The sequence below is a fragment of the Erythrolamprus reginae genome, chromosome 9 (assembly GCF_031021105.1).
Source record: "Erythrolamprus reginae isolate rEryReg1 chromosome 9, rEryReg1.hap1, whole genome shotgun sequence".
In the NCBI taxonomy this organism is placed as follows: Eukaryota; Metazoa; Chordata; class Lepidosauria; order Squamata; family Dipsadidae; genus Erythrolamprus; species Erythrolamprus reginae.
In genome coordinates this window covers 54649929-54675790 of record NC_091958.1, presented here as the reverse complement: position 1 = coordinate 54675790, position 25862 = coordinate 54649929, and the positions used below count along the sequence as shown (strand labels likewise).

The 25862-nt window shown below is 45.0% G+C and overlaps 2 protein-coding genes across 11 annotated transcripts in view; one reads left to right on the top strand and one right to left on the bottom strand.

Moving 5' to 3' along the window:
* The window catches only part of IQCE (IQ motif containing E), a 29190-nt gene extending 24579 nt beyond the window's left edge, over positions 1-4611 (bottom strand). For 9 of the 10 annotated variants that reach the window (XR_011559865.1, XR_011559864.1, XR_011559866.1 and 6 more), the window contains exons 1-4: positions 4469-4611; positions 2419-2466; positions 1996-2035; positions 1059-1199 (exon numbers count right to left, since the gene is read on the bottom strand). Coding sequence is in view for 7 of the 10 variants with exons in the window: in XM_070761285.1 (XP_070617386.1) it covers positions 1059-1199; positions 1996-2035; positions 2419-2466; positions 4469-4510 (271 nt within the window). In the remaining 3 variants the exon portion in view is untranslated. The remainder of the gene's footprint in view (positions 1-1058; positions 1200-1995; positions 2036-2418; positions 2467-4468) is intronic. The other variant, XM_070761289.1, reaches the window with a different exon arrangement.
* A 362-nt stretch (positions 4612-4973) lies between these two features.
* On the top strand, positions 4974-25271 carry BRAT1 (BRCA1 associated ATM activator 1). Its single transcript, XM_070761281.1, has 13 exons — positions 4974-5588; positions 7281-7435; positions 9310-9457; positions 11080-11455; positions 12868-12987; positions 14206-14297; positions 16419-16498; positions 18224-18413; positions 18872-18951; positions 20515-20617; positions 21580-21678; positions 23061-23242; positions 24459-25271. Exons 1-13 carry the CDS (start codon positions 5462-5464, stop codon positions 25161-25163), a joined length of 2457 nt encoding a protein of 818 aa, XP_070617382.1. The 5' UTR covers positions 4974-5461; the 3' UTR covers positions 25164-25271.
* The last annotated feature ends 591 nt before the right edge of the window (positions 25272-25862 follow it).

The following is a 25862-nucleotide window of genomic DNA, read 5'->3' as shown; positions in this document are numbered from 1 at the left end:
CTCAACCTCCACACATGCTTCTTAGGTTCTTATGTTCTCTGTGCTTTTCCTTCCTTCCTTCCTTCCTTCCTTCCTTCCTTCCTTCCTTCCTTCCTTCCTTCCTTCCTTCCTTCCTTCGAGTTGAGGCAGGCAGGATTCCCTTGAGTACCATTTGTTGGGGGTCAAGGGAAAGGGAGGGTCTTGCTTTCTCTTGGTTGGCGGTGTGCCCCAGGATTTTAAAATGTAAAAAATGTGCCACGGCTCAAAAAAGGTTGAAAATCACTGCTCTAACCACTGCACCACCATGGCTCCTAAAGGAAGACAATGCCATCATCCGGGCATATGTACCCTCCTTGTGCAAATCCAGCTCCTGGCTAACATGTTAACCGGACCTTTTAATCTGGATTTTAACCCTAGTTCTACTGGGTTCCGCAATGCTCTGTTAAAAGGAAGATCAAATACAGTGATCCCCCGAGTTTCGCGATCTCGATCTTTGCGAAAGGCTATATCGCGATTTTTCCACCCGATGACGTCACTCCCTTCCTTTCTCATCTTTCTTTCTCTCTCTCTTTCTCTATCTTGCTTCTTCCTCTCTCACACTCTCTTTCTCCCTCTCTCATCTCTTTCTTTCCTTCTCTCTCTTTCTCTATCTCTCCCCCTCTTGCTCTTGAGCGGCAAGCGAGCAGCCGGGCGGGCGGGCGAACGGGCAAGCGGAGCGGCCGGGCGGGCGGGCGAACGGGCAAGCGGAGCGGCTGGGCGAGCGGGCGAACAGACAAGCGGCAAGCGATCTTGGGGTTTCCCCTTTGCCTGGGCAACGGGGAAACCCCATCTTCGGCTCCTCGCTGCTGCCGCGCTGCGGAGCAGATCAGCTGTTGGGCGGCCGAAGGAACCTTCCCTGGGTCTTCCCTGCCGCCCACACACAAACTCCACCATCTGCGCATGTGCGGCCATGAAAAAAAAGGGCGTGCATGCGCAGATGGTGTTTTACTTCCGCACCGCTATATCGCGACAAATCGAGTTTCGCGAGGGGTCTTGGAACGGAACCCTCGCGAAACTCGGGGGATCACTGTATTTCATACCTTGCTTCAGAGGCCCACGCCAATGCTGCCTCGAGGCTTTCACTAAGGGGCTCTCAAAACGTTTACTCTCTGCGCTTTTAAACGTCCGCAGAAATCCAGTCCTTTTAGAATGGAGGCTGGTGTGAGAGGTATATAGAGATCCTGCAAGGAGGACCAAAAGAAAACCCCGACCCCAAGGTTAAAAGTTTTTAAAAGGAAGCAAGATGCTAACATTTCATTTTGGTACAAGATGAGTGGGCTCTTTAGCATCTCGGGGGGAAATTTAAAACATAATTCAGAATCATGGGCACGCATGTATAGAAAGTAAGTGCTGCATAACACGTAGCAGAGTGGGCCTCTCTTAATACAGGTAGCAAAAATGTGACATGTTTTGAAAGAACGGTGTAACGCTTTAAATTTTTGGAAGAAAACATTGCACTTCTCCCAGAAGCGAGTTCTACCTCTCAATCCCTTTCCACAAAAAGGAGTTCGTACAATGAAAACATGCTGATTTTCCCATCCAAATTTCTTAAAAGATGGGAAGGTATGGAAATATAGGGATTTATTAGATAATCAATTAAAACTGAGAACGAAACAAGAATTACAAGAGTAGGTATTGATTTGGATTGGTGGCAGTATGCGCAGATTAGTTCTAGATATCAAAAGGATATCAAAACATATATTTTTCGAAAAGAAAACGATACGTTAGGTAAATTGTTAATTCAAAATCAAGGAAAACTAATTGGAAATGTATATAAATATTTAATAAATTATAGAACGATAGGTTGGATACTGAAAGACAACATGATCAGTTGGTGCAAGAATTTTGGAAAAGAGATAAATATGGAAACATGGGAAAAGGTATGGGTATACAATTGGAAAATAACAAAATCAATTTCTTTTAAAGAAAATCAAATCAAGGACACCAGGTCAACCAATGTTGTGATATGACACTTACTTGACTTTGCAGGCCTGCAAGACATTTTCTTCTTCAGTGTCTGTAAAGCAAACAAACAAATTTATTATAGGGCGTTTTTCTTGGTGAATTCCCCGTGGATGAATTCTATTTTCTGAGCACAATTCTCTTACAGATTTATTGGAATCCTATGGCTACAAGAGCACCCAGTGTTTGAAGGCCACAGAGTTCAAAAAGGCAGAAAAATGCTCAGAAAGAGTTTGGAATTTGAAAACAAACAGACATAGGAATTGGCTACAAAATTTTCTCTGCCTAGCTTGCGTATCATAGATAGGTCTCCAAACAGTTTGCTAGTTTAATTTAAAGTAACATGAAACACAAAACCAAATTACTGTAGTTTGATTAAAAACTTATTTTTAATGTATAGAAAATGAGACAATTGAAAGATATCTAACACCAACTTACTGTTTCTGTATCAGAATCATAGGTCAGAGCAAGAAAATTATCTTCTGCCTGTAAAGACATAATTATTATAAAATTTCATCCTGAAGTGTGGTATAAAATAACTTTATGAAGTTGGCATTCACTGAGGTGGAAGGAGGGATCCATCAGTAAGATCAATTCTGATTGGCAGCTGTTTCTCTGAGGTTTTCTTACTCTTTTATACTAGACTTAGACCCTTCAGCCTGAGATGGCTGATCAATCTAAATTTCTCAGGAAGCTTAGAACAACAACAACAACAATAATAATAATTTATTGGATTTGTATGCCGCCCCTCTCCGCAGACTCGGGGCGGCTAACAACAATAATATAAACACAACATGTACAATCCAATAATAAAAACAACTAAAACCCCCCTATTATAAAAGCAAACATACACACAAACATACCATGCATAACTTGTAATGGCCTAGGGGGAAGAGCTATCTCAACTCCCCCATGCCTGGCGGTATAAATGAGTCTTGAGTAGTTTACGAAAGACAGGGAGGGTGGGAGCAGTTCTAATCGCCGGGGGGAGTTGGTTCCAGAGGGCCGGGGCTGCCACAGAGAAGGCTCTTCCCCTGGGGCCCGCCAAATGACATTGTTTAGTCGACGGGACCCGGAGAAGGCCAACTCTATGGGACCTATCGGTCGCTGGGATTCTATCTATCCACCACCAGCCATCTGTGATGGTAGTCGGCCAGCTGAGGAGGCCAGTGACAGAATGCAAGTTACAGTCTGGAACAATCAGCTATAAAAGATTGAATGCATGGGGTCCTTGTTGCCCTCTAAGATTGGGGTTTTCTCACAGATGTTTCATTACCCAGCTACATATATAGTACTCTCTGTTTACATTGCTAGTGGTTTGCTCTCTGCTGCTCTCTATTTGTATATACTAGTGGCTTGCTCTGTCAGTGTTTTGGGGAGCTTTCCTTGGTTGGGCTGTTTACTACTTGATTGTTGGTCTAGTATTAATATAGAAGATAGATAGATAATTGATGGCTAGATGGATGATGAAACAAAGGCATATGATACCTAGATAGACAATGAAAGAAATATAGATATAAGACAGATAGGTATAGATAGAAATATATTAGATAGGTAGGTAGGTAGGTAGATAGATAGATGTAGGTAGGTAGGTAGGTATAGATGAAAAAATATAGATGTAAGATACATAGGTATCTAGATAGAGAGAGAGAGAGAGAGAGAGAGAGAGAGAGAGAGAGAGAGAGAGAGAGAGAGAGAGAGATATGAAAGAAATAGGATAGAGAGACAGACAGATGATAGGTAGATGATAGATAGAAAGAAATATGTAGGATAGGATAGGCAATGATGGATGGAAGGATGGATAGGTGGGGTTAGGGAAATCAATGGTGGTTGCTGTCCTTGGTGCTGCTCTCTGACCTTGGTTGTTTTCTTGAAGACATTTCTTTACCCAACTAGGTAATTTCATCAATGCTGGAAAGGACCACAGGATCTTTGTCCCTTTCTGAAGGGGGTCCTTTCCGTTCAGACGTTTCATAAACCAACTAGGTAACATCACCAGTTTTGCATAAGAAGTGTCTTTTTCTCTGTTTTATATTAAAGCCACTTGTATATAAAAAAAGAGAGCAAACCCTGTCAGCATGGGGGGAGTTGTCCTTGGGAGATACCTCCCCACCCAACAGCCCGGAGTGCAGTGCAGCATGGGACTCCCGATCCGAAGCCTCGGAGGAAGAATGGCCTTTCTGCAGCGGATTTCCAACCCGGCTTTCTAAAGAGACGCAAAGGCCCGGAGTGGGGACGGGCAGCTCCAGATCTTCTGGACCCCGCCTGGGGATCCTCGTCATGTGGGAATGAGCCCAATTCACGTGAATCTCCGCGCAGTGTCCCCCCACACCACTCAACCCCGGCCTTTCCGTTGGGGGGGAGAAACCCTCCTTAGTAAGGCTCCGCATCCCCTTTGCCAGCACTTCCCTGTGCCCCCCATCCCCTCTAGCTGGCTGGGGATGATGGGAGGTGTAGTCCCCCCCACCCCACCCGTTCCGGCCCTCACCGACTCCCGCTCCGCCGCGGCCTCGCTGGGGCTCCGCAACATGCCGGCGACGCGACGAGGGTCTCGGGCGGAGAAACCCCACCACAATCGCCTCCCCCAAGCGCGCTGGGCCTACCACCTCCTAACTTCCGGTCGGGCTCCATGGCAACCACCCGGACAACCGCGGGCGGAGGACCCGGATGGACGCGCGGGCAGGTGCGCGCCTGCGCAGAAGGGCTTCTAGCTTTCCCCCTGGGACGGGGTAGGCAAAGTTGAGTCTTCTATGACATGTGGACTTCAACTCCCAGAATTCCTGAGCCAATCATGCTAGCTTAGGAATTCTGGGAGTTGAAGTCCACAGGCCATAGAAGAGCCGATTTTGCCTACCCCTAGCTTGGAAGAAGGCCGCAGCCTCTTGATCCCACCCACTAAGAAACCCCACGGGCCGAATTCTTTCAGCTGCGGACGATTGGGGTGGAATCGGAACCAAATGGGTCTTAGAAGGCGGGAGGAGAAGGCAAATCCTGGCGGCCCTAAAGCAGAAGCGAGCTTCCCTCGCCCTTCTGCGCATGCCCGGAACGAAGGGACGAACCCGCGCCTGCGCAGAGAAGACAAACTCCCTGTAATTCCCAGGCACGCGATTGCAAGCTTGTTATGCTGGCTTGCAACCGCCTGGTTTTTTTCTTGCCAAGCAGAGAATTGCATCGCAATTCGGAAGTCCTCCTAGGAACCCCCATATTGGGGCCGGGGTCGTCTCTTCCTGCCCCCTCCCCAGCAACGCTGCTTGCATTGGGAGCGGCCAGTGCAATTCCCCGTGCAACAAAGACCGGGGTGGCATTCAGATGCACGGCGGCAGACGCGTGTCTGCACCAAGCAGGGGCTTGTTGCAGTGGGCACATTTTAGTTGTTAAAAGTTTTGCAAAGTTGCCCACCGGTGCAGCCAATCAACTCTGAATCTTAGCTCTGCTTCTGGGGACTTCGCCTGCTTTGTTTGCAAAGGCTCCTTGGCTGCCCATGGATGCGAGATGCGCCCAGCTCCTGCCTTCCGTTTGCGCCGCCCTGGCCGACCCCGAGCGCCCCGTGGCCGACGACACTTGCCTGGAAAAACTGCTGGATTGGTTTAAGGCTCTGGCCACCGCTGGTGAGATTCTTCTTCTTCTTTTTTCTTTTTTCTTCTTCTTCTTTCTTCTTCTTCCTCCTCCTCCTCCTCCTCCTCCTCCTCCTCCTCCTTCTTCTTCTTCCTCTTCTTCTTCTTCCTCTTCTTCCTCTTCTTCTCCTCCTCCTCCCTCTTCTCCTTCTTCCTCTTCCTCCTCCTCCTCTTCCTTCTTTCTTCTACTTCTTCCTCTTCCTCCTCCTCTTCCTTCTTTCTTCTACTTCTTCTTCCTCTTCCTCCTCTTCTTCCTTCTACTTCTTCTTCCTCCTCCTCCTTTTTCTAATTCTACTTCTTCCTCCTCTGCCTCCTCCTCCTCTTCTTCCTCCTCCTTCTTCTTCTTCCTCCTCCTCCTCCTCCTTCTTCTTCCTCCTCCTCCTCCCTTATCATCATCTTCTTCTTCTCTTCTCCTCCCTCCTCCCTTATCATCATCATCTTCATCATTATTATTATTATTATTATTATTATTATGCCTCCCCTCTCGGAAGACTCGGAGCGGCTCACCACAAAATACAAAGCACAAATCTAATATTAAAAACAATGATAAAAACCCATTATAAAACAGTCATAGCATCCAATTATACCATACATAAAATGAAACAGCTAAGGGTCAGTTATGTCCTCCTAGCCTGGCGACATAGGTGGGTTTTCAGTAGTTTGCGAAAGGCAAGGAGGGTGGGGGCAGTTCTGATCTCTGGGGGGAGTTGGTTCCAGAGGGCCGGGGCTGCCACAGAGAAGGCTCTTCCCCTGGGTCCCGCCAGACAGCATTGGTTAGTGGACGGGACCCGGAGAAGGCCGACTCTGTGGGACCTAATCGGCTGCTGGGATTCGTGCAGCAGAAGGCAGTCTCGGAGGTGGTAATACCATTTTCTGGCAAAAAATGCTACAAAATTGTGATCGCATGACTGCGGGACACTTGAAAAGGACCGTAACTGCATACTGGTTTACTGAGTACGGAAAATTCAATTCAATTCAATCTATTAGATTTGTATGCCGCCCCTCTCCGAAGACTCGGGGCGGCTCACAACAATAATAAAAACAATATTCCAGCGAAAACAAATCTAATATTAAAAAGCACATAAAACCCTATCATATTTTTAAAAAAGCAAACAACATATAGATACCCAAACATAAATATAAAAAAGCCTGGGGGAAAGATGTCTCAACTCCCCCATGCCTGGCGGTATAGATGGGTCTTGAGTAATTTACGAAAGACAAGGAGTGTAGGGGCAGTTCTAATCTCTGGGGGGAGTTGATTCCAGAGGGCCGGGGCTGCCACAGAGAAGGCTCTTCCCCCGGGGCCCGCCAAACGACATTGTTTGGTCGATGGGACCCGGAGAAGGCCAACTCTGTGGGACCTTATTAGTCGCTGGGATTCGTGTGGTAGCAGGCGGTTCCGGAGGTAATCTGGTCCAATGCCATGCAGGGCTTTAAAGGTCATAACCAACACTTTGAATTGTGACCGGAAACTGATCAGCAGCCAATGCAGGCCATGGAGTGTTGCAGAAACGTGGGCGAATCTAGGAAGCCCCACGATGACATATCGAAGCAGTGTGTGTATGTATGGCCATCAATTATAATTCAAAACTGGGCCCTAAATAGTTCTGGGGAAATCCATTATAACTTGGACTAACCATCAATTAAAAACTACCTGGATTTTTCTTCCCTTCTTTCCCCTTCTAGGGCCTAGTTTGCGGGTGTTAAAAGAGAGCCCATGTCTGATCGAGTTGATCCTTGCGGTGCTGAAACAAGGGGAACCGGATCCCGTCCTCCTGTCATTCATCATGAGGCTTACGGGCACCTTGGCGGCTTCCGAAAGCAGCTTCCAGTATTTGCAGGTTAGTCAGACAATAGACAATAGACTTCTTTCTTGGCCAAGTCGACTAAACAATGTCTGGCGGGTCCCAGGGGAAGAGCCTTCTCTGTGGCTGCCCCGACTCTCTGGAACCAGCTCCCCCCGGAGATTAGAACTGCCCCCACCCTCCTTGCCTTCCGTAAACTCCTTAAAACCCACCTCTGTCGTCAGGCATGGGGGAACTGAGGCACTCCCCCTCCCTCCCCCGGGCCTATATAATTTATGTATGGTGTGTCTGTGTGTATGACTGGTTTAATAATGGGGTTTTTAAATGTTTTTTTAAATTTATTAGATTTGTTATGAATTGTCTTATTGTATGCTGTGAGCCGCCCCGAGTCTACAGAGAGGGGCGGCATACAAATCTAATTATTATTATTATTATTATTAATAATAATAATAATAATAATAATAATAATGTGTGATTGGACGCACAAGGAATTTGTCTTTGCTGCAGATGCTCTCAGTGTGCATAAAAGAAAAAGAGACGTTTGTCAAGAATCGTGAGATACGACACTTAAGGATGGTCATAGGGGTCAAATAAGCAATGAAGGACACGCAGGAATCGATTTACTGGGGTGTATTTACTGAGTAAGGGGAGGGGGGAAAAATCATACCATTCTTTCCTTTCTTTTGCATGATTTAAAAGCTGCAGAATTTAGTTTGCAGGCAAAAAAAATTCCACCAGTCTATGGCAATGGATGGATGGATGGATGGGTCAGGGTTTCTTAGCTGTTGTTTTAGTAGTTCCACAACGGTGAGGAATCCTTCAGAGCAGCAAAAGCTGTTCCGGCAATGCAACTTCCTTCCTTCCTTCCTTCCTTCCTTCCTTCCTTCCTTCCTTCCTTCCTTCCTTCCTTCCTTCTTTCCTTCCTTCCTGCCTTCCTTCCTTCTATTATTATTATTATTTATTAGATTTGTATGCCGCCCCACTCCAAGGACTGACTGAATTCCTTCCTTCCTTCCTTCCTTCCTTCCTTCCTTCCTTCCTTCCTTCCTTCCTTCCTTCCTTCCTCCCTCCCTCCCTCCCTCCCTCCCTCCCTCCCTCCCTCCCTTCTTCTTGTTCTTCTTCTTATTATTATTATTATTTATTAGATTTGTATGCAGCCCCTCTCCAAGGACTTCCTTCCTTCCTATTATTATTATTATTATTATTATTATTATTATTATTATTATTATTTAGATTTGCATGCCGTCCCTCTCCAAGGACTTCCTTCCTTCCTTCCTTCCTTCCTCCCTTCTTCTTCTTCTTCTTCTTCTTCTTATTATTATTATTATTATTATTATTATTATTATTATTATTTATTAGATTTGTATGCAGCCCCTCTCCAAGGACTTCCTTCCTTCCTATTATTATTATTATTATTATTATTATTATTATTATTATTATTATTATTTAGATTTGCATGCCGTCCCTCTCCAAGGACTTTTTTCCTTCCTTCCTTCCCCTCCTCCTCCTCCTTCTTCTTCTTTATTAGATTTGTATTCCGCCCCTCTCCGAGGACTTCCTTCCTGGCTTCCTTCCTTCCTTCCTTCCTTCATTCCTTCCTTCATTCATTCATTCATTCCTCTCTTCTTCCCTCTCTCCCTCTTCCTTCTCCTCTTCCTTCCCTGCCCTCTTCCCTTTCTCTCCTTCTTTCCTTCCCCTCTTCCTTCCCTTCCCCCTTTCCTTTCTCAAATTATTAAGATGTCTGTTGTTTCACAATCCCCCACCCCCTTATGAGCCATGCAAAATCCAGGCGTTGCTCCCAAGGAACAAAATGCAGAATTTCATTTATGACCCAGATAAACTTAAACCCGGGAGAAGCCTCCCGATTTCAAGCAGAAGCCTTGGTGTCTTTTCTTTGTCCCTGGCCTCAGCACCGGGAGGTGGTGTTTGGAGCCTTCGGAGAAGCCGGCGCCCTGGGCAGCCCCCTCTGGGAAGACATGACCATTCGGAGCGGCTGGGTGCAAGGGGCCTTCGTCATGCTGCAACATTACAGCGCCTTCCAGTTCCTCTGCAACTCTGGCAAGTGCAGACTTTTTATTTATTTATTTTTTTTAATTTACTTATTTATTTACTTACTTGTTTATTTACTTGTTTATTTACTTGTTTATTTACTTACTTACTTACTTACTTATTTACTTATTTACTTACTTGTTTACTTATTTACTTACTTACTTGTTTACTTATTTACTTACTTACTTACTTACTTACTTACTTACTTACTTACTTACTTACTTACTTACTTACTTACTTACTTACTTACTTACTTATTTGATTTTTATGCCGCCCTTCTCCTTAGACTCAGGGCAGCTTACAACATGTTAGCAATAGCACTTTTTTAACAGAGCTAGGCTATTGCCCCCACAATCCGGGTCCTCATTTTACCCACCTTGGAAGGATGGAAGGCTGAGTCAACCTTGAACCGGTGATGAGATTTGAACCGCTGACCTTCAGATCTACAGTCAGCTTCAGTGGCCTGCAGTACAGCACTCTACCTGCTGCGCCACCCCGGCTCTTCTTTTCCTGCATCACACAACTCCATCACTATCCTCTTCATAGAAACATAGAATCATAGAGTTGGAAGGGACCTCCAGGGTCATTGGGTCCAACCCCCTGCTCAGTGTAGGATTTATTTATTTATTTATTAGATTTGTATGCCGCCCCTCTCCGTACATTAAACCATCCCAGAAAGATGACTGTCCAGTCTCTGTTTGAAACATAGAAACATAGAAGACTGAAACTGTAATCGGAAAAGGCAGGGAGAAGCCTCTGTGGGGCCTCTCTAGGAATCTCCTGGGAAGAAACAGGGCCGGAAAAGGTGGGGTGAAGCCTCCGTGGGGCCTCTCTAGGAATCTCCTGGGAAGAAACAGAGCCGGAAAAGGTGGGGAGAAGCCTCCGTGGGGCCTCTCTAGGAATCTCCTGGGAAGAAACAGGGCCGGAAAAGGTGGGGTGAAGCCTCCGTGGGGCCTCTCTAGGAATCTCCTGGGAAGAAACAGAGCCGGAAAAGGTGGGGAGAAGCCTCCGTGTTGCCTCTCTAGGAATCTCCTGGGAAGAAACAGGGCCAGAAAACGCGGGGAGAAGCCTCCGTGGGGCCTTTCCAGGCATCTCCTGGGAAGAAACAGGGCCTCCACCCTCCCTGTGGTTTCCCCAATCGCATGCATTCTTTCCTTTTACATTGATTCCTATGGGAAAAATTGCTTCTTCTTACAAACGTTTCTACGTAAGAACCTGGTCATGGAACGAATTAAATTCATAAGTAGAAACATAGAAAATTGACAGCAGAAAAAGACCTCCTGGTCCATCTAGTCTGCCCTTATACTACTTTTTGTATTTTATCTTAGGATGGATCTATGTTTATCCCAGGCATGTTTCAATTCAGTTACTGTGGATTTACCAACCACGTCTGCTGGAAGTTTGTTCCAAGCATCTACGACTCTTTCAGTCAGATAATATTTTCTCACGTGGCTTCTGATCTTTCCCCCAACTGACCTCAGATTGTGTCCCCTTGTTCTTGGGTTCACTTTCCTATTAAAAACACTTCCCTCCTGAACCTTATTTAACCCTTTGACATATTTAAATGTTTCGATCATGTACGGTAGGCGTTTTCTCCCGAAATTGTCCACCTCACTCATTGCTGCCCACAGGAGCCCTGGATGTGATCTTCACTCTGCAAAGAGACCCCAGCCTCTTCATCACCGCAGGAGCCAACCGACTCCTGGCCCGCCTGCTCATTTTCTCCGTCAAGTCCGAACCGTCCCGTCTTCTGAGTTCGAAGGACTGCGATTGGCCGGCCTGTGCTCGGATGATGGTCAGCCGCGTCGAGGAGGCTCTGGCGTCCCGCTCTGCGTCTCGGGTCAAGCATTCCCTCAAGCTCTTAATGACGTTGTTCGAACACAACCAGGATGCCTGGACTGAAATCTTGTGGTCGCGCATTTCCCGGACGGTGGAAGCTCTCGTGGTGGAAAGAGAGCCAACCCAAGCAGGGCCCTGCTTGGTGGATCTATTCCTTAGCATGGCGAGGTAAGAGAGGATCTGTGAGTTATTCTTTAAGCCTTGAAAGATGACGTTTAAGAGCCGAGGTGGCGCAGCAGGTAGAGTGCAGTATTGCAGGCCACTGAAGCTGACTGTAGATCTGCAGGTCAGCAGTTCAAATCTCATCACCGGCTCAAGGTTGACTCAGCCTTCCATCCTTCCGAGGTGGGTAAAATGAGGACCCGGATTGTGGGGGCAATAGGCTGGCTCGGTTAAAATGTGCTATTGTTAATATGCTGTAAGCCGCCCTAAGGAGAAGGCATTAAATAATTGGATAAATAAATTGCAAAAAAGGGCAACAAGAATGATCAAGGAAATGGAGCACCTCCCTTATGAAACCAGGTTGCAACATCTCGGTCTCTTCAGCCTTGAAAGACGGCGTTGAAGGGGTGACTTGATCGAAGGGTATAAAATCACGCCTGGGATAGAAAAGGTGGACGGAGAAAAATCCTTTTCTCTATCACACAATACTAGGATGAAGGAGCCCTCTCTAAAGCTCATAGGTAAGAAAGCGAGGACAAGTAAAGAGAAATATTTCTTCACCCAGAGGGTCCTTGGTTGATGGAATTCCCTTCCAGGAGAGGTCATGACAGCTGTCAGCCCAGAGAGCCTCAAGGCAGGATTGGATGGATTTGTGGATGCCAAGAGTATCGGTGGTTATTGAAACAGATGTCCAAGTGCCACCTCTATGTTGGTTGAGGCAGGCAGGGTTCCCTTGGATACCATTTGGTGGGGATCAATGGAAAGGGAGGGTCTTGCCTTCTCTTTCTGCTCAAGATCCCCATGGACAATTGGGGGGCCACTGTGTGATACAGAATGCTGGACTCGATGGGCTTTGGCCCGATTCAAGCGGGCTCTTCTGATGTTCTTATGTTCTTAAGAACCTTCAATTCAATTCAATTCAGTTTATTAGATTTGTATGCCACCCTTCTCTGAAGACTCGGGGCGGCTCACAACAATAATAAAAACAATATTCCAGCGAAAACAAATCTAATATTAAAAAGCACAGAAAACCCTATCATATTTTTAAAAGCAAACAACATATATATACCCAAACATAAATATAAAAAAGCCTGGGGGAAAGGTGTCTCAACTCCCCCATGCCTGGCGATAAAGGTGGGTCTTGAGTAATTTACGAAAGACAAGGAGTGTGGGGTCAGTTCTAATCACCGTGGGGAGTTGATTCCAGAGGGCTGGGGCTGCCACAGAGAAGGCTCTTCCCCGGGGCCCGCCAAACGACATTGTTTGGTCGACGGGACCTGGAGAAGGCCAACTCTGTGGGACCTTATCGGTCGCTGGGATTCGTGCGGTAGCAGGCGGTTCCGGAGGTGAATTGGTTAACGATGGTGGGACAGTGCTTGTAAGTAGGGTTCTTGCATTGTTCTTGCCTTCTTCAACAGGTCTCCTGCCTTTAGCTGTCACGAATGCAGCCTTTGGAAGCTGGTAGGACTTGCCCTGAAGAATATCAGCCCTGCTGAGGTTGGCCCCTTGGCCCACGGACTTTTGAAGCTTGAGACATGGTAGGAACAGATGCTTTTTTTAAAAAGGAGGCTTTGATCTAATGCTGTTGGCAACTTTAACGGTTGTGGCCTTCAATTCCCAGAATTCCTAGAATGATAATAATGAACAAGCTTCATTGAGGGGTTTGCTAAGTATACTGCTCAAAAATAAATAAATAAGGGGAACATTCAAAGAACACATTCTAGATCTGAACGGATGAAATATCCTTATTGTATACTTTGTTCTGTACAAAGTTGAATGTGCACAACCTCAGGTGAAATTGATGGTCCATCAGTGTTGCTGCCTGTTCTGTCGGGCTCTCTAGTAGAATCCTACCAAAAATGCACAGATACAATTTCAGACATACACACGTTTGAAAATTCAAAACAATGTTCTTTATACCGAAAATGCAAATAAACAGAGCCCTCTTTTTGTATAGCAAAGAGCACACGTCTCCAACCAAACTGGTAATTTGTACAAGTCCCTTATCAGTTCTGTGATACTTAGCTTGCAGCTGGGAGGCAATTCACAGTCCTTCTTCTTTCACAAAGTGAAACACACTTTGCTCTGGTTTAGTTTCAAAGCGGGGAAAAATCAGCACACAAAAGGTCAAAGTCAGTAAAGCAGTCACGAAACACAACGATCAGATAATCCTCCACAATGGCCAAACCCACAGGCTGCTCTTTATAGCAGCCTCACTAATGACCACAGCCCCACCCAACCACAGGTGGCCTCATTTTCTTTGATAATAATCTCTCAGTTGTTCCTGCCTAAGCATCGCTCTCCGCATGCGTGGCTGTATCATTAACTCTTGTTCCGAATCCAAGGAGGAGAGAGATAATTGATCTCCTTCTGAGCTGTCTGCCACACTCTCCTCCTCCCTGTCACTCATGTCTTCTTGGTCAGAGGAGCCTTCATCAGCAGATTCCACCGGAGGGGGCAAAACAGGTCTGCAGCATGTGGATGTCTCCCCCACATCCACAGTCCTTGGGGCAGGAGCTGGGCCAGAGCTAACCACAACACTTCCTAATTGATCAGATCCAGGATGTGTTATTTGAGTGTGTTCCCTTTATTTTTTTCGAGTGTAATTCGAAGCCTGGTGTGGGTAGTTAGGCATGGTGTGTGGTTTTACGTTGCAGGGATTTCGACTTGCGAAAGAAACCTTTTAACGAACACCCAACCGAGGCAAAGTTCTAGCACCTCGTGCATGCAAAGCAAATTTTTCTCTCTCCTTCAAGCCCGCAGGCCATCAAAGCCCAGAGCCTGGCCGTTTTGCTCGAGCCTATGGACTACATCTTGCGAGCCACTTCGCATCACTTAGCCTCCCCAAGTGAGTGGTACCCCACAGTCTTTATCTTTTTTTCTTTTTAAATGTCTTTATTGGTTATTTACATTGATAAAAACAAAAAGACATAGAAAGAAAGCATACCATACATACATACACACAAGACAAAATAAAGCATTACGCTTTATACATTAAGTAACTTTGGTATCAGAACTTAAAGTGGATACCTGCTATATAGCAGGATATTTTTTTTTAATTTGCAGCTTATTCATAGAAACAGAAACATAGAAGTCTGACGGCAGAAAAAGACCTCATGGTCCATCTAGTCTGCCCTTATACTATTTCCTGTATTTTATCTTAGGATGGATATATGTTTATCCCAGGCATGTTTAAATTCAGTTACTGTGGATTTATCTACCACATCTGCTGGAAGTTTGTTCCAAGGATCTACTACTCTTTCAGTAAAATAATATTTTCTCATGTTGCTTTTGATCTTTCCCCCAACTAACTTCAGATTGAGTCCCCTTGTTCTTGTGTTCACTTTCCTATTAAAAACACTTCCCTCCTGGACCTTATTTAACCCTTTAATATATTTAAATGTTTCGATCATGTCCCCCCTTTTCCTTCTGTCCTCCAGACTAGACAGATTGAGTTCATTAAGTCTTTCCTGATACGTTTTATGCTTAAGATCTTCCACCATTTTTGTAGCCCGTCTTTGGACCCGTTCAATTTTGTCAATATCTTTTTGTAGGTGAGGTCTCCAGAACTGAACACAGTATTCCAAATGTGGTCTCACCAGCATTCTATATAGTGGGATCATAATCTCCCTCTTCCTGCTTGTTATACCTCTAGCTATGCAGCCAAGCATCCTACTTGCTTTCCCTACCGCCTGACTGCACTGTTCACCCATTTTGAGACTGTCAGAAATCACTACCCCTAAATCCTTTTCTTTTGAAGTATTTGCCAACACAGAACTGCCAATACAATACTCAGATTGAGGATTCCTTTTCCCCAAGTGCATTATTTTATATTTGGAAACATTAAACTGCAGTTTCCATTGCTTAGACCATTTATCTAGTAAAGCTAAATCATTTACCATATTACAGACGCCTCCAGGAATATCAACCCTATTGCACACTTTAGAGTCATCGGCAAATAGGCAAACCTTCCCTACCAAACCTTCCCCTATGTCACTCACAAATATATTAAAAAGAATAGGACCCAGAACAGACCCTTGTGGCACACCGCTTGTAACCAGTAGGGGCTGACGAAAGCTTAGTGGTTTTTTAGTAGTTTAAAATAATTTTTTTTTAATGTTCTGGAGACCGTGATGGCTATCGCTTCTTTATCTATAAGTATACCTGGAACTCGCATTTTTAAGACAATACTTAAGTAAGGATGTGCGCGTGGTCATTATCCATGGCCCGGTTGCAAAAATTTTGTCCCCCATTTGTGGGGATCCCTGAGTTAGTTAGAATGGATGGGTAGGGAAAAAAAGGCTTTGGATTATCTGGAGACTGGGTTAGAACAGCCCCAGTGCTTTGTAGGATCGATGTGTGCCCCACGAATCCCAGCGACCGGTTAGGTCCCACAGAGTTGGCCTTCTCCGGGTCCCGTCGACTAAACAATATCATTTGGCGGGACCCAGGGGAAGAGACTTCTCGGTGGCGGCCCCGGCCCTCTGGAACCAACTCCCCCCCAGAGATCAGAATTGCCCCCACCCTTCTTGCCTTTCGTAAACTTCTCAAATCCCACCTCTGCCGTCAGGCATGGGGGAATTGAAATATCTTCTCCAGGCCTATATGATTTATGTATGGTGTGTTGTGTGCATGTTTTTTAAATTATGGGTTTTTAACTTCGTATTATTAGATTTGTATTGTACATTGTTTCTATCACTGCTGTGACCCACCCCGAGTCTACGGAGAGGGGCGGCATACTTACTTACTTACTTACTTACTTACTTACTTACTTACTTACTTACTTACTTACTTACTTACTAAATACATACATACATACATACATACATACATACATACATTCATTCATTCATTCATTCATTCATTCATTCATTCATTCATTCATTCATTCTCCTGTTTGTAGAGGTTTGTCCAGCCGTGTCAGAGATGCCTTTGGTCTGATCCTTGTCGTTTAATCCCATTTTTTCAGATGTTTCCTCTGTAGAGCCTCTTCTCTCTATCAGTCTCCTGTGTCAGATGATGGCTTATCTTGAGGACATCCAGGAGTCGGTAAGAAAAAAACAAGCTCTCTTTACATGTCTGGGAAGAGTCTTCATCATCCAGGTGCTTTATTCCCAAAGTCGACCGGGCTTTCCCGAATATTTTGCCTCGAAAACCATTTTGCTTTTCATGCCAAAAGCTTCCCCAGCATCTTAACCCACAGGAAATGTATATTTATTTATTTATTTATTTATTTATTTATTTATTTATTTATTTATTTATTTATTTATTGGATTTGTATGCCGCCCCTCTCCGGAGACTCGGGGCGGCTAACAGCGACAATAAAACAGTGTACAATAGTAATTTGGTATTAGAAATGATTAAAAACCCATTAATATAAAAACCAAACATACATACAGACATACCGTGCATAGAATTGTAAAGGCCTAGGGGGAAAGAGGATCTCAATTCCCCCATGCCTGGCGGCAGAGGTGGGTATATGTTGTTTGCTTTTTTAAATATGACAGGGTTTTGTGTGCTTTTTAATATTAGATTTGTTTTCGCTGGAATATTGTTTTTATTATTGTTGTGAGCCGCCCCGAGTCTTCGGAGAGGGGCGGCATACAAATCTAATAAATTGAATTGAATTGAATTTAATTTAATAGAGTACCAGGGATGGAGGTGTCCTTGCAGGTCATCTAGTCCAACCCTCCTGCCCAAGCATCTACCTCTACCTAAGATTGAACTTACACCTTCCTGCTTCTGAGGCAAGAGCTCCTCATCTAGGCTACAGCAGCTAGTGTCTTCTGCAAGTTCAAAGCTTCCCAGGAAGCTTTGAACTTGGCATTGATTAGGAAAGGAATCAAAAATAGGTTGGCAAGTGATGTATTGTCTCTGTACAAATCGATGGTGAGACCACACTTGGAGTACTGTGTACTGTTCTGGTCACTGCACCTCAAGAAGGATATAATGGGACTGGAAAAGGTGCAAAAAAGGGCAACAAGAATGATCAAGGAAATGGAGCAACTCCCTTAGGAAACCAGGTTGCAACACCTTGGTCTCTTCAGCCTTGAAAAACAGCGTTGAAGGCGTGACTTGATCGAAGTGTATAAAATCACGCATGGGATAGAAAAGGTGGATAGAGAAAAATCCTTTTCTCTATCACACAATACTAGGACGAGGGGGCCCTCCCTAAAGCTCATAGGTGAGAAAGTAAGGACAAATCAAGGGAAATATTTCTTCATCCAGAGGGTCCTTGGTTAATGGAATTCACTTCCAGGACAGGTTGTGACAGCTGTCAGCCTGGAGAGCTTCAAGGCAGGATTAGACAGATTCATGGATGCCAAGTGTATCGGTGGTGATTGAAAGGGATGTCCAAGTGCCACCTCTATATTGGTTGAGGCAGGCAGGGTTCCCTTGGGTCCCATTGTTGGGGGTCAAGGGAAAGGGAGGGTTTTGCCTTCTCTTTCTGCTCAAGATCCCCATGGACAATTGGTGGGACACTGTGGGACACAGAATGCTGGACTTGATGGACTTTGGCCCGATTCAGCAGGGCTCTTCTTAGGTTCTTATGTGAGACTCCATCATCCTTTTCCAGATTTGAAGCCTGGAAATCTCTAAGGGTGCCGGCTGGGGAATCCTGGGGATTTGAAATCCACCAATGCTAACTCTGTGGGATTCTGGGAATTGAAGTCCAACAGAGTTTAAAGTTGCTGCAGTTGAGATCCTCTGCTCTACAGAATTGCAGCTCTGATTAAACTAGCTTAGAACAACCCATATCTGTTGCTTCCTCAGGCGTGTTTGGAAGTGGAGTTTCCCCATAAAACTTTGCTGTGCTCTGTGCTGACCGTACTACAGCTTTGCGCCGGCCAGGCTGTATCCTCCTCCTCCTCCTTGGACTCTACACTAAGTCACCTCTTGATTGGCAGCTTTCGAGTCCAGAGGGCAGCCCTCAGTCTCCTGGGCGCATTATCACAATGGTCTGGTAAGTATAAGACTTGTGTTGGCTACGCAGCTGCAGAAGGATTGCAGCTGTGCCAGAAATTCTACCCATCGGTGTTTTGGCAAAACAGGAATTTTAATAAAATGTTAATCAAAATTATCCATTGTTATTAAACAGTTACTATTGTTATAATTGTTACAGAGTATACACTGCTCAAAAAAATTAAGGGAACACTCAACGCATCTTAGAAACAGAAAAAGACCTCATGGTCCATCTAATAATAATAATAATTTATTAGACTTGTATGCCGCCCTTCTCCGAAGACTCGGGGCGGCTAGTTTGTCCTTATACTATTTCCTGTATTTTATCTTAGAATGGATCTAAGTTTAAATTCAGTTCCTGTGGATTTACCAACCACGTCTGCTGGAAGTTTGTTCCAAGCATCTACTACTCTTTCAGTCAAATCATATTTTCTCACGTTGCTTGTTCTCTTTATTTAGCATCGGTTGACAACGAAGAAAGGCTACCAGTGTTTGACGTTCTTCTGACATACTTACGCAGTCCAGACAGCAATCCTGTGGTGAGTGCAAAATTGTCCTCCATAAGGAACGGTTACTTAGATTTAATTTTAATTTAATGTAATTTAATTGACTTCAATGCCACCCAATCCCATGGGACTTTCATTTGGACGAGAAATGGGAAAAAAAGCCAGAGAGATACATCACCTCTGCTAGACCACCGGCAGATTCTGGAGTTCGTTAGTTAATTAGTTATTTTATTTAATTAGATTTCTATGCTGCTCTTCTCTAGGCGACTCAGCGTACAACATTAAATACAACAATATATAAGAGTTTTCGGAGAGGGGAGGCATACAAGTCTAATAAATTATTATTATTATTAGTATTATTATTAGTATTATTATTATTGCTATTACTATTACTGTTATATTGTTATTGTTGTTGTTGTTGTTGTTATTATTATTATTATTATTAAATCTAAACAACTATAAAAGATTATGGAAATTTAGTAAAAAAAATGTAAAAAGACCCCGTGTACATTCACACACATTCATCCAGTCCGAACATATCTAGTATTGGCTGGAGACAGTCTTATCATTCATGGCCCCCCATGCCCCCCGGCAGAGGTAGATTTTTAAAGCCTTACAAAAGACCAGGAGGGAGGGGGTGGAAGGTATCTCTGGAGAGAGTTTGTTCCAGAGGGCCAGGGCCGCCACAGAGAAGGCTCTTCCCCTAGGCTCCGCCAGTTGACATTGTCTATGGCAGTGTTTCCCAACCTTGGCAACTCGAAGATATCTGGACTTCAACTCCCAGAATTAGCTGGCTGGGGAATTCTGGGAGTTGAAGTCCAAATATCTTCAAGTTGCCAAGGTTGGGAAACACTGGTCTATGGAACCGAATGGGCCACTGGGATACATGAGGTTACAAAGATAATCTGGTCCTGAGCCATACCCTGCTTTTCATATTTTTACAAATAACCCAAGGCTGTAGCCATACCCGTTGTAACAGCGTGTTTCCCCCAAAATAAGACCCAACCAGACAATAAGCCCTGGCATGATTTTTCAGGATGCTCGTAATATAAGCCCTACACCCAAAATAAACCCCAGTTAAGATCGTCAGCCAGACACATTTACAGGGGGTGGACCAAAAACATGGAAACACTTGACTTTTTGGCATCATAATGTTTGAACATGTTCAAATCAATCAAAAGTTGACATATTTTAATGTTTTTTTTTAAAAAAAGAATTCTGTTATTTGATATGTTTTTTTGAAAATAAATTTAAGTAAATTGGTTATAACCTTCTAGAAATGGCAGACCTCTCAGACTTTCAAAGAGGCCAAATTGTTGGTGCTCGAATCACTGCCGAGCTCAATGGACACGGACAGAACCCAGTGTCCACAAAAACTGTTCGAAGGGAGCTTCACAAATCTGGATTCCACGGAAGAGCTGCAAGGTGTTTCCATTTCTTTGTCCACCCCCTGTAGTACTTTGTTTTCTCAAAAACATAACCTAAGCAGAAAATAACCCCTGATGTGTTTTTTGGAGCAAACATTAAGATGAGACCCGATCTTATTTTTTGGGGGAAACGCGTTAGTCAATTAAATGTCTTTCCGCTTCGTTGCAGATCTTGAAGAAAGCCCTTCAAGGAACCCTGAAATGGCTAATGATTGCCTTGCAACCTTCCGCCTCCCTCGCTGACCTCCAGGAACACCAAAAGTTTCTCAGAGGTGTAAATAGCACGGCTGGACGAGAATAAATAAATATAGTATCTTGTATTTGTATTTATTAGATTTGTATGCCGCCCCTCTCCAAAGACTCGGGGCGGCTAACAACAATATAAAAAGACAATGTAAACAAATCTAATACAGTAGTACCCCTAGATACGAGCATAATTCGTTCCATAAGGGAACTTGTATCTCGAGGCAACTCGTATCTGGAACAAATAACTTTTCCCCCCTCCGAGATAACCAAAAGCAAGGATTCTTGCGCCACCTAGTGGATGCTCGGCTCGTATCCCGAATTTGAGCTCGGGACTAGAACAGAAATGTCTCTCCCCTCGTGGCTCGTATCTTGAAATACTCGCATGTAGAGCAGCTCGTATCTGTATTAAAAACAATCTAAAAAAACCCCAATTTAAAGAACCACTCATACATACAAGCATACCATGTATAAATTCTATAAGCCTAGGGGGAAGGGAAAAAATTTCAATTCCCCCATGCCTGACGACAGAGGTGGGTTTTAAGGAGCTTGCGAAAGGCAAGGAGGGTGGGGGCAACTCTGATCTCTGGGGGGAGCTGGTTCCAGAGGGTCGGGGCCACCACAGAGAAGGCTCTTCTCCTGGGCCCCGCCAAACGACATTGCTTAGTCGCCGGGACCCGGAGAAGGCCAACTCTGTGGGACCTAACCGGTCGCTGGGATTCGTGCGGCAGAAGACGGTCCCGGAGATATTCTGGTCCGATGCCATGAAGGACTATATTATATATTAGTGTATATTATATGTATATATTAGTGTATACAGTATTATATATTTTAGTGTATATAATATATTATATTATAGCGGAGATAAGGCCAGGATGGTCGCACTGTGCTCGATACTTTTATAAGAAATGAATAATTTTATGTTTTTTTTTTAAAAAAGAAAGGATAGCCAAGTTCTTCAGTCTACAATTTTCTCTCCTTTTCTTTAAAGATGCAGTGCAGGTGTTACGGAAACACCTGTGCAGTCCAAGCTGGGAAGTACGTGATTCCTCCCTGGAGTTTCTCAGCCTGGCGATGAAGCGTTTGAGAGGTGAGGGAGCACCAAGATAGCAGATGAATAAGAGTTGGAAGGGGCCTTGGAGGTCATCTAGTCCAACCCCACCCCAATCCACCCCATTTCTGACAGATGGCAACCCAGTTTCTTCTCGAAAGCTCCCAGGGATGAAGCCCCCCACCACTTAGCACAGGAGGTTCAGTCAGTCGCTGCAGTTGCTAAGTTAGCAAACCAGTTGTGAAGGAAATCTGGTTGCCCACACTGGCTTTGTTGAGTACTAGCATCTTGCTCCGGCCTGATAGGTGATAGAGATGAGAGAGGGATGGATAGGTAGGTAGGTAGGTAGGTAGGTAGGTAGATAGATAGATAGATAGATAGGTGATAGAGATGAGAGAGGGATGGATAGGTAGGTAGGTAGGTAGGTAGGTAGATAGATAGATAGATAGATAGATAGATAGATAGATAGATAGATAGATAGATAGATAGATAGGTGATAGAGATGAGAGGGATGGATGGATAGATAGGTAGGCAGACAGACAGACAGACAGACAGATAGATAGACAGATAGACAGATAGGTGATAGAAATGAGATGGATGGATAGATAGAGAGATAGATAGATAGATAGACAGACAGACAGACAGATAGACAGATAGAGAGGTGATAGAGATGAGAGAGAGAGATGGATGGATGGATAGATAGATAGATAGATAGATAGATAGATATAGGTGATAGAGATGAGAGAGATGGATAGAGATGGATGGATAGGTAGGTATGTAGATAGATAGATAGATAGATAGATAGATAGACAGATAGGTGATAGAAATGAGATGGATGGATAGATAGAGAGATAGATAGACAGATAGACAGATAGGTGATAGAAATGAGATGGATGGATAGATAGAGAGATAGATAGATAGACAGACAGACAGACAGATAGACAGATAGAGAGGTGATAGAGATGAGAGAGAGAGATGGATGGATAGATAGATAGATAGATAGATAGATAGATATAGGTGATAGAGATGAGAGAGATGGATAGAGATGGATGGATAGGTAGGTATGTAGATAGATAGATAGATAGATAGATAGATAGATAGATAGATAGATAGATAGATAGATAGATAGAAAAATAGATAGGTGATAGAGATGAGAGAGAGAAATGGATAGAGAGAGATATGGATGGATAGGTAGGCAGACAGACAGACAGACAGATAGATAGATAATGACGCTGTCATAAATATTAATCAGTTAAATTTTGATCCTGTGGCCATTGGGTTGTTGCAACAGTTGTAAGTGTGGAAAGGGGTCGTAAGTCACTTTTTTTGTCCAGTGTCGTAAGTTTGAATGGGCCCTTAAATGGACTGTTGTTAAGTTCAAAGTCTCCCTTGTGTTTTAGCCGTGCCCTTTCCTTACACAGGGCTGGGCTGGTTCTGGCAAGAGCTGCTCTCGTCAGAGTTGCCCAGGCTTCTGGGAGACCTTCTGAACGACCCCGAGAGCTACGTGCGTGCCAGCGCCGTCAAGACCTGGGGCCGTTTCTCCCTCGCGGCCCACTCGGGCCCGGAAGCGCCTGATGTCGAAAGGAACGAGGACACCAAAGAGGTATGATGTTTGTATGCAACCTGGGACTTTAATTCGCCCTTTCTCTCCGTGAGTAGAGTTGGGAGGGACCTTGGAGGTCATCTAGTCCAACCCTCCCCACCAAGCAGGAGACCCTACACCTGTGATGGTGAACCTATGACACATGTGCCACAGGTGGTAGGCAGAGCTATATCATGCAAGGCGTTGGTCTCTATCAGCTCCAGCACGCATGCGGAGGCTAGCCAGCTAAATTTCAGCTTTGGGGAGGGACATTTCGCCCTCTGGAGGCTTCAGGGAAGCCCCAGAAGGCAAAAAACGGCCCAAACTGGGCAAATCGGAAGTTCAGAAACATGCAAGGAAAGAAGGAAGGAAGGAATAACAATGGCATTTAGACTTATATACTGCTTTGTAGTGCTTTTACAGCCCTCTAAGCCAGTGTTTCCCAACCTTGGCAACTTGAAGGTATCTGGATTTCAACTCCCAGAATTCCCCAGCCAGCGTTTTCAGAATCATCCTCTTGGCCCCAACAATCTGGGTCTTAATTTACCCACAAAGGAAGGAGGGAAGGAAAGAAGGAAGGATGGAAGGAAGGAAGGAAGAAAGGAAGGAAGAGCAATACCACTTAGACTTATATACCACTTTGTAGTACTTTTACAGCCCTTTCTAAGCAGTTTACAGAGTCAGCCTCTTGCCCCCAACAATCTGGGTCCTCATTTGACCCACCTTGGAAGGAGGGAAGGAAAGAAGGAATAGCAATAGCAATGGCATTTAGACTTATATACCACTTCCTAGTGCTTTTACAGCCCTCTCTAAGTGGTTTACAGAGTCAGCCTCTTGCCCCTAACAATCTGGGTCCTAGGAAGGAAGGAAGGAAGAAAGGAAAGAAAGAATGAAAGAAAGAAAGAAAGAAGGAAGGAAAGAAGGAGGGAAGCAAAGAAGAATAGCAATAGCATTTAGCATTTTATACCGCTTCGTAGTGCTTTTGCAGCCCTCTCTAAGCAGTTTACAAAATCAGCATATCGCCCCCAACAATCTGGGTCCTCATTTGACCCACCTGGGAAGGATGGAAGGCTGAGTCAACCTGGAGCCGGTGGTGAGATCTGAACTCCCGAACTACAGCTAGCAGTTAGCCAAAGTAGCCTGCAGGGCTGCACTCTAACCACTGCGCCACCCCCTGCTCAAACCCAGAGATGCCAAGGTTCCCTTTTGAGATTCTCTCTGTCCACTTGTTCCCCAGATCCGTGCCGGAGATGCCCGCTTGCTGGAAATCTTGTCCTCAGACACGGAAGGTTTTCCACGCCGAGCTGCCATCAGCGTCTTCGTCCACTGGTTGAAGGAAGGGCACCCGGAGGCTTTGGCAGACCCCACCAGATTTGTTTCCCGAGCTCTTCGCGCCGCGGACGGAGACTTAGACTGGGAAGTCAAAATTAACGCTCTGGAACTGGCGAGAGTTTTCATCGCGCAGGCATTTGGCGAGTCCGGTCCAGCGGAGAGCTCTGCTTCGCTTCCCAAGACTCTGACGGATCTCGCCGACGCCTCGCGGCTCTTCTGCCAAACGGAATTGCCCGGTTTCCTTTTCAGAGCCCTTCGGGACTGCGACAGGCCGGTGGCGCTCAAAGCCTGCGAGGTCCTTTTGGTTCTGAAATCCGCCCTTTGCAAACGCCGGTTGGAATCGTCGCCGTTGGGAGATCGCGGGGATCTAAAGGAAGTTCTTACCGAGACCCCTTCTTCCATTTTGAGCCTTCCTGCTGGGGAGGCCGCGGAAAAAGATTGCTGGGATCCGGAAAGGCTGCGCCTGATCCTAGAATCGACGGACCTGGAGGGTGTGCGGAGGGCTCTGGATGTGAGCAGCGATCACTTGGAGAGGAACCCCCAGTCTCTGCTGCAGGATATCTTAGCCGCCGCGGGTGACGGGGAGGAGAACAAAGTCGACTGCTATTGAAAGGAGGATGGGCTGGAGCTGGCCGGGCGGCTTGCGAGAGGGGCCGTTATAAGAATTGAGTGACCGCGAGCGTGCCGCTTTTTTTAATAAATAAAGTTTAAAAATAAATACTTTATTGTCATTGTATCGTGGTGGCCAGCAAACCTGGAAAACAGGGAAATCCAGGAATTATCAGGGAAATCAGCGGTTCGGGAAGTATTCATTCATTCATTCATTCATTCATTCATTCATTCATTCATTCATTCATTCATTCATTCATTCATTCATTCGACTTCTATGCCGCTCAATCGAGAAGGACTCACGGCGGCTGAGAATAATAATATAAATAGAAACACAAATAGATACGGAGCAATAAAAAGAAGTCGAACATGATCTATTCTAAACGATGTAAAACCCCATATGAAAAGAAACCCGGTTAATATAAAGCAGTCATAATCCCATACATATATCAGGGAATTATCAAGGAATTCGTGAAGGAAACGGAATAAATCGGGGAAAAAACAAATTAGTAAAATGTTTAAAAGTCGGGGAAATATGTTTGTTTTTTAAATGGATCGTGCCGCCTGGCAGAGTCAAGCAAACATGAGTATAACTGACAAGAACTTGCTTCCTCAGCTATTGATACTTCTCCACGGCTTAGCCGTTTGGTACGACGTCATCTACAACCACACCTTAACTAGATCACAAGTTACGGGGAAA